The sequence below is a fragment of the Astyanax mexicanus genome, chromosome 9, assembly GCF_023375975.1.
Source record: "Astyanax mexicanus isolate ESR-SI-001 chromosome 9, AstMex3_surface, whole genome shotgun sequence".
Lineage (NCBI taxonomy): Eukaryota > Metazoa > Chordata > Actinopteri > Characiformes > Acestrorhamphidae > Astyanax > Astyanax mexicanus.
The window spans coordinates 41,624,113-41,637,947 of NC_064416.1; the positions used below are offsets into that span (position 1 = coordinate 41,624,113).

Consider the following 13,835-nt stretch of genomic DNA (forward strand, 5'->3'; position numbering starts at 1 on the left):
GGGGCCTCGGGGCAGGCCTGGAAACCCGGGGCCTGGGCCCAAACAATGTTCTGGGAGCTGGCACAGGGTCAGAGGCGGCCGGGGCCGCGGGAACTGGGTCAGAGGCGGCCGAGACCGCGGGAACTGGGTCAGAGGCGGCCGGAGCCGCGGGCACAGAGTCAGAGGGGGCCGGAGCCGCGGGCACAGAGTCAGAGACGGCCGGGGCCGCGGGCACAGAGTCAGAGGCGGCCGGAGCCGCGAGCACAGAGTCAGAGACGGCCGGAGCCGCGGGCACAGAGTCAGAGGCGGCCGGAGCCGCAGGCAGCGCTGATCCAGAGGCGGCGGGAGCCGCGGGCAGCGCTGGTACAGAGGCGGCGGGAGCCGCGGGCAGCGCTGATCCAGCTGCAGCGGGAGCCGCGGGCAGCGCTGATCCAGAGGCGGCGGGAGCCGCGGGCAGCGCTGGTACAGAGGCGGCGGGAGCCGCGGGCAGCGCTGGTACAGAGGCGGCGGGAGCCGCGGGCAGCGCTGATCCAGAGGCGGCGGGAGCCGCGGGCAGCGCTGGTACAGAGGCGGTGGGAGCCACGGGCAGCGCTGGTACAGAGGCGGCGGGTCCTGCAGATCTGGAAGCGGCTGGCACCGCTGGCGAAGAAGCCTCTGTAGCAGGAGCTGAGAGTGCGGCTGCCGCTAACACCAGGACTGGAGCAGTGGGCGAGGCTGTAAAAACCGGAACAGAGCTTGCTACTGGAGCAGGAGTCGCAGAACTGGAATCCGGCCAGGCTTGACAGCGTGGTGGAGCTAGCAGGCTAGCTAGCTTAGCTGGAGCTTCAGAGAGCGGCGCTGCCGCCGCCGCTGTCTCGGGGAGCGGCGCGGCCACCGCTGAAGTCTCGGGGAGCGGCTGAGCCACGGGAGTCACGGGGCGTGGAACCTCAGCCGCGTGCTTCTCGGAGCGCGGTGAAGCCAGCAGGCTAGCTAGCTTAGCTGGAGCTTCAGAGAGCGGCGCTGCTGCTGCCGCTGTAGTCTCGGGGAGCGGCGCGGCCGCCGCTGAAGTCTCGGGGAGCGGCTGAGCCACGGGAGTCACGGGGCGTGGAGCCTCAGCCGCGTGCTTCTTGGAGCGCGGTGAAGCCAGCAGGCTATCTAGCTTAGCTGGAGCTTCAGAGAGCGGCGCTGCCGCTGTAGTCTCGGGGAGCGGCGCGGCCGCCGCTGAAGTCTCGGGGAGCGGCTGAGCCACGGGAGTCACGGGGCGTGGAGCCTCAGCCGCGTGCTTCTTGGAGCGCGGATGAGCCGCGGGGGTCTCGGAGCGCGGAGCCTCATCCGCTGGCTTCACGGAGCGTGGTGTCTCGGTCGCGGGATTCTCGGAGCGCGGCGTCTCGGCCGCGGGATTCTCGGAGCGCGGATGAGCCACGGGAGTCACAGAGCATGGGAAAGTCACCGAGCGCGGGTAGAGTACAGCCCCTGGGGGAAACGGCAATGGAGTACGGGCTGGTGCGGGGTAGAGCTCCTCTTCCTCCTCGGAGCTGCTGGGAGCGCAACCGAGGAAGTCCCACGGCTTCCGCTCCATGAGCCTCGGGTACTCGTAGGTTTCACCCAACCTGAGACGAGTCCCGAGGCTCCCCGCACACACTCGCAGCGCCCCCCAAGCAAATCCTCCCCGGAAAAGGGATCCTCCTTCGGCTGGCGGGACCCCTTAGAACGTCTACCCCGAGGCCTGTGGCGTCCTTTAGGCCTCGGGGATTCCAACGCCGGGGTCCCGCATGGAGCGTGGCGAATCGCCAACCTGGAGCCGGTCCACGGGTTCCCCTTGTGGGTCTCGGTGGGCGCCACTGAAGCTGGGCTGACGGGCACCAACCCGAGGAAAGGAGCTGGGAGCGGGTCATCTCCCCGGATTTGCTCGGCGCGGAGGCGGAGAAACTCCAGGTCCGCCTTCCGAGCAGCATGCCACCGGTTTACTGCGTCCATTTTTTTTGGGTCGATCCTTCTGTCAGGCTGCGGGTGCAGGGAGGACGAGGAGGCGGACGCAAATGCAAACATAAACGGGATTTATTAACGAAAACAGGATATACAATACACAGGGATTACTGAACACAGGACTGAGGAAAACGTGGAAAACATGGAACACTGACAGACGTTAAACGTACAAGGATCGACACCGGGGAAATGGAACACGGACCTTAAATAGAGGTGCACACACACAGGAAACATGAAACACCTGGGACGAAGGGGCGGAGTTACAAAAGAACACAGGTGAGTGGAAAAACACAGGCAGAACACAGGGGCACGGGTCACGTGGGACAACACAGGCACGATGACAGACAGGAAACAGGGCCAGGACCTTACATATTCAGTCTTTTGAATTATATAAATATGGACCTTTTTTCCACCAAATTTTACAGTTTGTCTTATAACAAGTACATTGTTCACAAAAATAGTCATTTAGATATTTTGGATATGTACATTTGAAATTTAAGTGGTGGGACAGGAAATGTACCAAAATCCTGGAATGTCCCGCATAACTTTTTTCAATTTAGTTTTTTTTTTGTTGCTACATTTCCAGACAAGCAAAATTCTGCAGAAAAAAGTCAAATAATGTGTTTCTGTTGTAGGATAATTAAACTTTTTAACTTTTTAAACTGTAATATTGTCTGTAATATTTACCGGTTTAAGCATTTCTGTGTAAATGCTGTTGTCACATGCTTTGTGGACTTTCTAGATCCAGACGTTAACAGCAAAGACCTTAGATAATCACCCACATGATGTTCCAGGTCAAAATCCTTTTACACTATTTTTTGTGGTGCACCTAAATCCTTTAATTTTAATGTGGTGCACCTTATGTATGAATTCTACCAGTCAGGTAGGAAAAAGCAATAAAGCCACTCCACTAAAGTACAGCATTATAAATTAGTTTCAGTGAACTTTCTCCAGCATTGAGGCTGGAGCATAGCTTCCGTCGTTCAGAGGTGAGTATATCGGACTGTAGCCTGCGTTTACTGTGTTGAAACAAGCTACGTGGGATGAACCGCTAGCTAATAATGCCCTGATTTACCGGAACACTCAGGGTAAAGCTGTCAGGTGCCATTTACTAGCACTAAGCTGCTAACTGTAGCTAGCGCTGCTGCTAACCACACTGTTGAAAATATTGGAAATCTAAGCTTACTGTAAATCAATAGAAGCATTTTACTGGCCCCAAAACTTGTTTTCAGGAGAGAAATCTTTGTAGAATAACATTCAGCACACCCAGCATGTTCCAGAGAGCATGGGGCAATACAGGGTAGTACAGGGCAGAATGGGTAATGTGGGTGATATATGGTGGTATATAAAGTAGGATACTATGCCAGGGAAGTATAGGAATAAAAGAGTAGAATAGGGTAGTATAAGGTATTTAAGTGAATTATAGAGGCTATAGGCTGTATAGGGTACTATACATGTAGCAATATAGAGTATATTGATAGTATATGGAGTATATGGTAGGCTACTATGGGGTACTATTGGGATTAAACGGTGTAGGGAAGTATCATTTAGTTTTATAGGAAATATGGGGCAGTATAGCTATTATAGGGCAGTACAGTGTTGTATGTGGTACATACAGGAAGTATAGTGTAGTGTAAGGTGTTATAGTAGATTATGTTAGTAAAGGGTAGTTAAGAGAGTATAGGGTGGTATAGGCATGATGGGGTAGTATTGGGTAGCACAGGGTAGAATAGGTACAGTGGCATGAAAAAGTATTTTCCCTCTACAGATTTATTTTATTTTGTATACTGATATTTTTTCCAATTATCAAACAAACTTTAATATCAGACAACGATAAACTAAGTTAATATAAAATGCACATCTTAAATAATATTATTTATTTTAGGAATAAAATTGCCCAAATGAATCTAGCCCTGTGAGAAAAAGTATTGGTTGTGCAATCTTTGCGGCAACAACTGCAGGCAAGCTTTATCTATAACTGGCAATGAGTGGAGGATTTTTGTTCCACTCTTCTTTACAGAATTGTTTTATTTCAGCCACATTTTCCAGTATGAACAGACTGTTTAAGATCATCCACAGCATCTCAATCAGACTTTAACTCCACTCCAAAACCTATTTTTTAAGCCATTCAGAGGTGAACTTGTTTGTGTGCTATGGATCATTGTCCTGCTGCAGAACCCAGCTATGACTTGAGCTTGAGGTCAGGAAGAGATGGCTGCCTTCAGCATTGTCTTTTAACCAGAATTTCTGCTTCCATCTATTACAACAAATTGTCCTGATCGTAAAGCAGCAAAGCAGCTCCAGACCATCACACTAGCACCACCATGTTTTACATTCAGTATGATGTTCTTTTTCTAAAATGATGTGTTAGTTTCATGCCAGGTCAAACAGGAAACAAACCTTTAAAAAAGTTCCACCTTTGTGAAATGTGAAATGGGCCATTAACACTGACCTTAACTGAGGCGAGTGAGACCTGCAGTTCTTTAAATGTTGTTCTGGGTTCTTTTGTGACCTCCTGGATGAGTTGTTCATGCCCTTTTGGAATAATTTTGGTCGGCCGGTCACTTGTGGGAAGGTTCACCAGTGTTCCATATTTTCTCCATTTGGGAATAATAGCTCTTACTGTGGTCCGGTACACTTCTAAAACATTATATACGACTTTTTTAACATTTGTAACTAACAATGAATTTTCAGGTCAATGACTTTGTTTTCTCATCTGTTTATGAATTTCTTCAGATTGTGGCATATTGTGTTATTGTGTGCTGCATATCAAGCAATAAAAAAACTAATAAAAAAATATATTCTGTTATATTTCCAGACATTCTAAAAGCACTTATCGCTTGATATATCACTGATATGAGAAAAACATTTTATTTCAATTTCACAATTTGACGTTGGCTATATTCTGTTTTTTTTTTTTCACTTCTTCCTAACTACAAATCTTTCACAATATTTTCTTTAGTTTTTTTTTTTAGTTTCTGAGGACAATTCTACAATTCACAAAAACTTAGTAAATGGAAAACCTTGTGATGCTTTCCTATTTGTTGTAGTATTTTCTATTTGCTAGAACAACAGCACACATCCCCCAACTAGAGGGGCTGATTTCTCACCAGGCTTATTACATCTCCAGGATCGCAAAACACACATGCAATCACAGTCACAGCTGACACTGGGATTGAGCTTACTCCGTCTCTCTGCCTCCATCACACTGACACACACAGATAACAGCACTGCAGGTGATGGCTGAGCTCTCCAGAAGATCACCAGAGGAACCAGAGATTGCAGAAGAAGATCTGTTCCTGTGAGAGTCTGCTCACACACACACACACACACACACACATTCACTCAGTTCTCTCATTTGATTAATGCTCTATACTGCAGTACACTACAAAGTCCAATACTCCTGTAATAATGATATATGTATTGTGCAGCTCACTGGCTGGCTTATAAAGAGAGGTGGGATGGCCACACTCCAAAGCTAGAGCTCAATGTTGTAATATTGGCCAATTTACAGTTGTGTACAATAGTTTAGGAGATTCAGGGAATGAGGATACAGAAAGAAACCAATTACTGCTCTGTTTAAACCAACAACAGGCTGATAAATCACATAATTTAGTCTATAATATAATCACATCAAAATATTAAAGGAATGCTACAGTAAATAATAAAAGGTTTAAACAAACCAAAATATTTTTTAAGATTTAGTATTTTGGTGCTCTTATCTGGAGTGCTGTTAACTTGTGGTTTCTGAGGCTGATAACTCTGATGAACATATACTGGGGTGGTCCTGATGAGAGCCAGTTTCATCGTAACTGCACTTGGGAATACTCTTAAAGTTCTCAACATTTTTATTTCATTTCTTAAAGTATTTTTTTCTTTACTTAGTTGAGTAGTTCTTGTCATAATACATATTAGAACATTACTCAAATCGGACGATTTACTGTATTACACCACCTCTACCTCTTCACAACTTTACAACTGATGCTCTCAAACACATTAAGAGACAAAAAAATTCAGCACAGCTGTTAACTGACAGCCATTCCAATCCATACAAGATGTGGGAAACTGTGATCTAAGAAAAAGATGCTACTTTGAAGAATTTAAAATAGAAAACAAGTTCTGGTTTGTTAATGATTTATTTGCTTAATAATTCCATGTGTGTTTTTTGCCATCGTTGCTTTTGTTGCTTGACATTAGTATTAATTTACAATGCAGAACATTTTTAAATAGTAATAAAAAAACACTGTATTTATGATGTGTCCCAATGTTCTTATTTTGTCTATCTGAACGTTTTTCTCTGTCTTTTCTATGGCTAACAGATAACAGATGAGAGGAGAAAATGAGCAGTGTGATCAATTTCTGGCCAACATACATATTTATCTAGTTACACATGTTTCTATCTTCAGCATGGCTGCCACACCCTGACTGGACCGTGCTCTGTCTCCATCTGCTGTCCACAGCTGCAGCTGCTGCATATTCACAGCTTTTTTGAGGAATCTGAGGGTTTATTCATGAAAATAAAACATAATAATGATAATACATTGTTTCCCTTCTTCAGGACTAAGTCTTGAACTGATATGATTATAAAAGGATCAGTAAACATCTAGAAATAGAACCATTTTTCCTAATCTTGCCAAGAGGCTAATGATCTCATGCCCAGCCCCTTCACTGGACCAGCTGCTTTATCGCCTCTAAGTGGACAAGCTTCTGTCATTCATCTACAACAGACCATTACACACACACACACACACACACACACACACACTCTCCTACTGCCTCTCAATCACATACACACACTCAGGCACGTACTCACAGTCCAGTCTGTCTCTTTCCCACCACTCCCTCTGTCTTACACCACTGTTTATTGGGTTTTTGTGTGTCTGTTTAAATGAGACTATTGTTCTCAGTAGTGATTTACCATGAAATCTGTTGAATTTTCCCTTTATATTGCCTTTATATTTTTGCTTACTGGGCATTTTCAGTGACAGAACGCAGTGTATTACTTCTATTAAAAAAAAAAAAAGTTAAAAGAATAAAAACAGAAGTAAACTGAATTATACAGGTATGAAATATTTACTCAGCAATGATTTTATATATAATTGGATTAAATCAGCTCACAAGTTTTTGTTTTTTTGCATTTTGCCCGAGAAATAAATAGTTATTGTTTTATGAACTCATAAAGGCAACTTTTCCACAAGTTCTTGTTGTTTATTATTTTTTAAATGATCAGCAATGCACATAAAAGTAGAAGAAAGACCTACAGTTATAGCCGAACGTATTGGCAATGTAAGGGGTTGGTCTGTGCTAAAAGCTGCCAGCAGAGGGCGACAACAAAAGTGCATGTTCGCTCAAGAGAACTCCAAATCCCAGAGTTCCAAGCAGTGATCAGTGCAAACAATCAGTTATATACCAGTTGGCACTGGTATATAAAGCTCTGTAAAGCAGCACATTCTTGTCACACCTTTGTAGATGGGTGATTGGAAACAGAGGGTATTGAAGAGACGAGAAAAGAAAGAAAAGAAAAGATCTCAGAAAAAAGGCTCAAAAAAGGAAGTTGAGATCTGAAAAGAAAGCCGCACAGAAGAAAAAATGTCAAAAGAAAGCAAAGAAGACCGTTTATTAGTGATGGCAAAAGTGGGGCTTTTGGGAGATCGAATAAAATGAACCAATTGATTCGGAAAATGATTCAATCTTGTGAGACGTTCGAATCATCACACGCCACAGTGACATCTAGTGGGCAACCAGGGCCTAAATCGAGGAGCCGCTCGCTGCAGCTTGTAGGAAGACGGAGTTGGACATCCAACTCCGCCCACATCCAACTCCGCCCATATCCAACTCCGCCTTAGGTCTAAAGCAACACCCACGTTATGTCCATCACAAACGCCTACACTTCCTCCCGGTAAACAGGAACTGTAGCCGAGAAAGCAGCTAAAGCATGTATCTGATTTATATCTCCGGTTATGGCGGTAAGTACAAATATTGAGTTTGTTTGTCAGTTCACAGAGCTATTTTTATAATGTCCCCCTGTTTTTCTATTTTACATTTTATAAATACACGGTGAGTCGTATATACGTTACGTTACATGAAGGTTCTACATCGGCGCGTGTACCATGTGGTTTGTTAGCTTCTAGCTAGTCATACTGGCGTATTTTTTTAGATGGATTCTAAGGCATAATTGCATCCAGTCTTGTCTAACTAAACCTTTAGTAATCTTACCTTCTGTTTTATGGGCTAAATGTGCTACCAATTAATGTTGCCACAGATAAACTCTCATAGCTAGTAGTGAGCTAGGCATCAGTTTTGTTTTTAAGACATAGCTAGGGGTTATAGTCAGCTAACCTAAAAAAACAGTTTACTGTCTATACAAGAAGTTAATTGGCTAACAAGATATATAGCCTAGCTAACTAAAACTTGGTTTTAGTTTGTATTTGTAGTCTTAGTCCTACAAATAAATCTTTGAAGATATCAATGCTTAATCCTCCTATTATGTTCATTTGTTAGGAATAGCAATGGTATTCCCGGGTTAATTTGACCTGGTTCATTTTTAATTATCCAAAAGATGTCTGAAACCAAAATAATCCAAACCAGAAGAGTAAATATTTTGTAACTAACTCCATTGCTAATTGTTCTATCAATATTTAGTGCAATAGTGTTCCCTACCTAAAGAGGTAATAGGTTAATTAAGATAATTAACTTATTTTTCACTACTTTATTACTTTTGAACGACCAAAATAACCAACACAATAGTTTTACATAACGTTGAAACACATAACAATTTCGTTTTAGTTTTTGTTTTGCAGGGGGTGGTTGCAAATATGAAATTAACCATTTTCATGTTATATGTTGATTACACAAATAAACCTTTCATACAGAAAAAAATACTTTTACTATTTTACTAAATGGGTCAATTTGACCTGAAACGTAACAGGAGGGTTAAGTCGATGCACATTTATTACCTTTGTATTGAATGTAGTTACAATTAATGTGCACCGATATAGTAATTGTAAGCTCACGTTGTGTTTTGTTGCTTTCTGTTTTACAGCATCCAACATATGTCCAGGCCACTCCTGACCCTTCACGGTTTTGCCAGTGTGGTGTCTTCAAATGCCCCTGCTGCAGTTTTGACACTGACCAGCGATTTAAATTCAGCCTACATCTACAAAACCACATCAAACAAGCAGTAGAGCATAACGGTATGGGGGAAGTATTTCTTTAAACAGAGAGAGATATTCATTTTATTGGCTATAACGAATAAAAATGTAAATGTAATATCTTGATTCAGCAAATGCACTTACATCTTACACTCAATTGATAGGCAGAATGAGTTGAAGAATATTAATATTTATAGGCTAAATTGCATGTTGTGTGAATTTTGGTCTTACAGGTTCCTTCATCTGTAAATGCAGCAATAATTGCAGACCCACAGCACACTTTCATTGTGTCTATTGCAGCCAGACAATAATACGCAAAGACCAGTTCAGACATCATGTGTCTCTGTGCAGCAGTGCAACCAAGACCCCTATAGCAGAAGTGTTTAATCCACAGACTGTTGCTGCTTCTGATGCATGTCCAGCTCCCCCTCCGCCAGCTACTCCTGATACACCTTCTCCCAGTTCTGGTCTTGCATCCTCTGTGCCACCTCCGCCACCACCACCGCCGCCACCTCCACCACCTCCACCACCTCCACCACCTCCGCCACCTCCACCACCTCCACCACCTCCGCCACCACCTCCACCACTCCAGAGAGAGAAGAAAGCTACAGTGATGTGTAGTCACTGTGGAATCATCCTTAATAGACGAAACCTACGACTGCACATCCTAAGACGACATGCTCCTATAAAATCAGACATAACAGCCAGGAACCACCTCAGTGCTCATTGTGTTGACTACAAAAATGGTGTGTTTGCAGTCTCAAAGTCTTTCACGGCACCCAGCACACCAATACATGTCATTAAAAGGACGTGGGGTCCTGACCAAAAAATTAAATGTGAGATGGACATCTGCAGAATTAATGCAGAGTGTGCAGAGAGATCAAATCTCCGTCCATTTGAGTGCCACCACATTCAATCCCTCACGTACTGTCCACCATCCGAATCAGACACTTCATCTCTCACAGAAGACGTTTTAGATACTATGGTGCGAGACAAGTGGTTTGGTGAGGATAAAAAACAAAAATGTTTGGCACGTCAGCAAGAGGCAAATGATGTGGGAGCCAAGTTATCATGTGTGGTGACTGTGTGTGGACCTCCCTCCAAAAAGTATGTTTCTGTGTTTGAGGGAAAGATATCGTATTATAGCAGACTTGGTAGAGTCATGGTCACATATGACTCTAAAAACATTTCATGGCATTGCCCATGTGCAAGACCAAGACAGTCCTGCATCCACAAAATGATTGCCAAGTGGCATTTGTTTGAAACTGACCCCACACTCTTCAGAAGAACCAGAAGTGTGGAAGAAAACTTAACGCAACATTTTCCCACTGAAGTTGAAGGCACTGATCAAGCCGAACAGAGCCAATACCCACCTGAGGGCAAAAATCTTTCAAGGATGGTTCAGTACATTTTTCACAAGAAGAAACTGCCTGCTGTGCTACCCCCAGATGTGGTCAAGACCAACAATTTTCCTGAGCATTTCATACCATCAGAAACCTTCTGCACAGAATGTTTAGAGCATACTCCTCTAAGTGAACCACTGCTCATATCATCAAAGGCCAAAATCTTGACCGTCACAGATGTGATAGAAGGTATGTTGTTTGTCACACAATTTTAATAATTCACTTCTATACTGTAGGGATTGTTTCAGTCTTAATTTTCACTTGTTACATTTGTTGTCTTATTAAGGAGGCAAAATGCACTGATTTTAGTGTTAGACATTTCATGCATTAGCAGTGATGAATACATTTAACCTTTACAGTCACTTGTTTTCATTAGGAATTTCTACGTACAGCAAATTGTGCTACAGATGTGGCATGGTATATCGATACCAGGAATGGTCTGATGGCGTCCATAATTTTGATGACCACATACTTCTGTCCATGTACATGTGCCATTTCTTACGCAACAGTCTTCAGGTATGAAACATGTAACATATATAAATGGTTATTTAAAATAATGTCTTTTCAAGTTTTTAAATTTCGAACATTAATTTGGCAGACGCACCAGGCTGTTGGTAGTGCCATTGAAGTGTTGGAGAAAACCTCTGGTAAAACCTATCCTTCCAAGCAAAGGATCCTGCATGCCTACTTGAGCTTTGAAGCACTCTCAGACCTCACTTACACATATTCATGTGTATCGTGTGGTTATCATCCAGCAACTGTTGTGATGGACCTTCATAAGAAGGGTGTTTTTAGCATGCCTGGTAAGTTATAATTTATTATCAGGCACCACTGTTTTACCATATTTATTAGGTAAAACTTGTTGACAAATTACTATTTGTCTTTGTTTGTTTGTTTGTTTCTTTAGTAAGCAGCATTGAGGAACCGCCACAGAACTTTGATGGCAAAGTGAATGCTAAGGATTTCTGGGAAATGGTTTCTCTTGAAATGATCAGTCGTGGGTTTGTTCAAAGTAGGTACTAAACACAAAATTGCCTTCAAAATTATTCAAACTCTGTAGCAAAGTAGGTCTATTAGCAAAATATACTAAGTCACAGCTGAAGAGCATTAACTATAGAATAAATAGGCTACAGTCCATAACAGTAAAAGGGTGCTCTGCTAAGTACTAAAGATTGTTATGAAGGGGTTAAATAATCCTGGGATTGCAGTCTATAAAATGTAAATTTTGTGTAAGTTGGAGAAAACACTTGTTACAGTAGTTTTGTTGAGTTATTTAAAATTTTAGTTTATTACTAACTAATTAATACAGTTGTGAGTAGGAATTACTGTATTCTAAGTTTTGATTTATTGTTTATCATAAAATGATGCACTGTTGTTATTTCATCATTTAAAGGTCCTAAGGCAAATCCTTTTGTGGTCCATCCCAGTTACCATAATTGGGCACCGTGGATTGGTCCTCACACTAGAGGTTCGGATTTTGTACTCAACACAGAGTACAAAAAAGTCCATTCTCCTTATAGTGCAGTGAAGGAAGCAGAGTTTGACCTCACAGAGGACCGACTGACCGATGAACTTCTTAAGCTCAAGGTTATTTACTACTCAAATCAGCATCTTCCAATTCTTTCATAGGTGTGTGTTACTAAATCGTACTAAACAAACTACACTTGTTTTATTATAGATGGAAGTTGTGCGTTCTCTGTGCAAGCAGTGTGGCATAGACCCCAAGGGCTCACGGATGGACTTGGTTGGAAGACTGCAAAATGAAATGAAGAACAGAGCAAGTTATGACAAGTTGTTTTCACAGATCTGGGGAGCTTCTGGTAAGCTGTGTTCTGTTACAACTCATACAAACAATTGGTTTACAGGTCTTTGTTGTGTAACATTTTTTCTTTATTTAAAAAATGTTTTTTTGTGTGATCTGTGGTTTCCTGTAACAGGTGGATGGGCTGTGGTCACCTGTCCTTGTGCTGTGGTGTACAGTGTAAAATTTAACATAAGAGCTGAGAGCCCAAGGGACTTTGCTGATCTGTTGCTGTCAATGAAACATTTTCCAAATGTTTCATTGTATGATTTTGCCAGAGGGTTGGCTACACATACAAATTTACGCAAACCGGAAACATTGCCTTTCAGTCCTTATGAGGGTAGGCTGCTTGAACCCACTGAAGAAAACATCACACTTGCCACTACTGGGCAGATAAAAGTAAACTTGCCGTGGCTGGTCAACAAGAAGCCTGTACCTGATAAAAATGCCCACCCTCTGACTGGATCATCTGAGCATTATGCTCTTTATGATCGATTTCATGAGGCTAACTCCAAAGATGTCCGGGAGGTCTTGCGCAAGTTGGAACTGGTCCCAGAGTTATGTGGTTGGGTCAACAGCCAATGTGCCGAACAGCTCTTCTCTGGAATGAAGAAAAACAATCATTTTCTAAATATGATGACTCCCTCGTCACACGTCTTTTTGATGCGAAGCATTTTGAATCACTACAACAACTATAGGAATTTAAAAACATTAGAAAACATGAAGAAGAATTTGGGCATTGGACTGGACATACAATTGAACAACTACGGTCAGACAGTGTTGGGTATGTATTTATGAATTTCACAGTTTTTTTCATTTCATTTTTTTATTGGTGATTTAATAAGATATTTCATTTTAATGTGAAAAAGCACATTAAAATCTTTCATATCTGTATGAAACATTGCTCAGCATTTGTGTTGAAATGAGAAATGTATACAGAACAACATAATAACGCTTGCAGCAGCAGCAGAAGCTCCAGCTGATAGAGCAGCAGCAGCAGAAGCTCCGTCCGAAGGAGCAGCAGCAGCAGAAGCTCCAGCTGAAAGAATGATTCAAGCTGCTGCAGCAGTCCATGGACCTGTGCCATCCACTGGTATGACCACAATATATGATTCTGTAGTCCTGTTTGTACTTTAATATGTTTTATACTTTTCATTATTTTCATGAATGTTTTCACAGGATCAGCAGGGGATATAGTAGTGTGCAATGATGACTGTTGGGGACTATCGCATCTGGACCACATAAGTGCCAAACTCGCGACTGGGGACTTGGAGGTGCATGTTTTACAGGGGGATATTTGTATATGCTTATTGCCTGCTACCAGGCCCTTCCTAGTTGCAAAATATCAGGGTAGTATTATAACAGTAATATATATTTGTGTTTGTCCTAATTTGATGGTATCTGCTTGTGTTCTTAACCATGTATCTTAAAATGTGCTCTTTGTGATACACATGCAATATTTTTGTCTTTGTCCTTTCTTTTGTACATGTGTGCGTGTATATAGAAAAGGCTTGCTTATGTGCTGGATCCCACAAA

General features: G+C 42.7%; 1 protein-coding gene across 1 annotated transcript; it reads left to right on the forward strand.

The window, feature by feature from the left end:
* Window positions 1–9,663: 9,663 nt before the first annotated feature.
* Window positions 9,664–13,797, forward strand: LOC125804568 (uncharacterized). Its single transcript, XM_049483506.1, has 9 exons — window positions 9,664–10,687; window positions 10,875–11,014; window positions 11,097–11,301; window positions 11,406–11,510; window positions 11,892–12,085; window positions 12,177–12,318; window positions 12,436–13,083; window positions 13,261–13,392; window positions 13,479–13,797. The coding sequence occupies exons 1-9, from the start codon at window positions 9,709–9,711 to the stop codon at window positions 13,727–13,729; spliced, it is 2,796 nt and encodes a 931-aa protein (XP_049339463.1). The 5' UTR covers window positions 9,664–9,708; the 3' UTR covers window positions 13,730–13,797.
* Window positions 13,798–13,835: the final 38 nt, after the last annotated feature.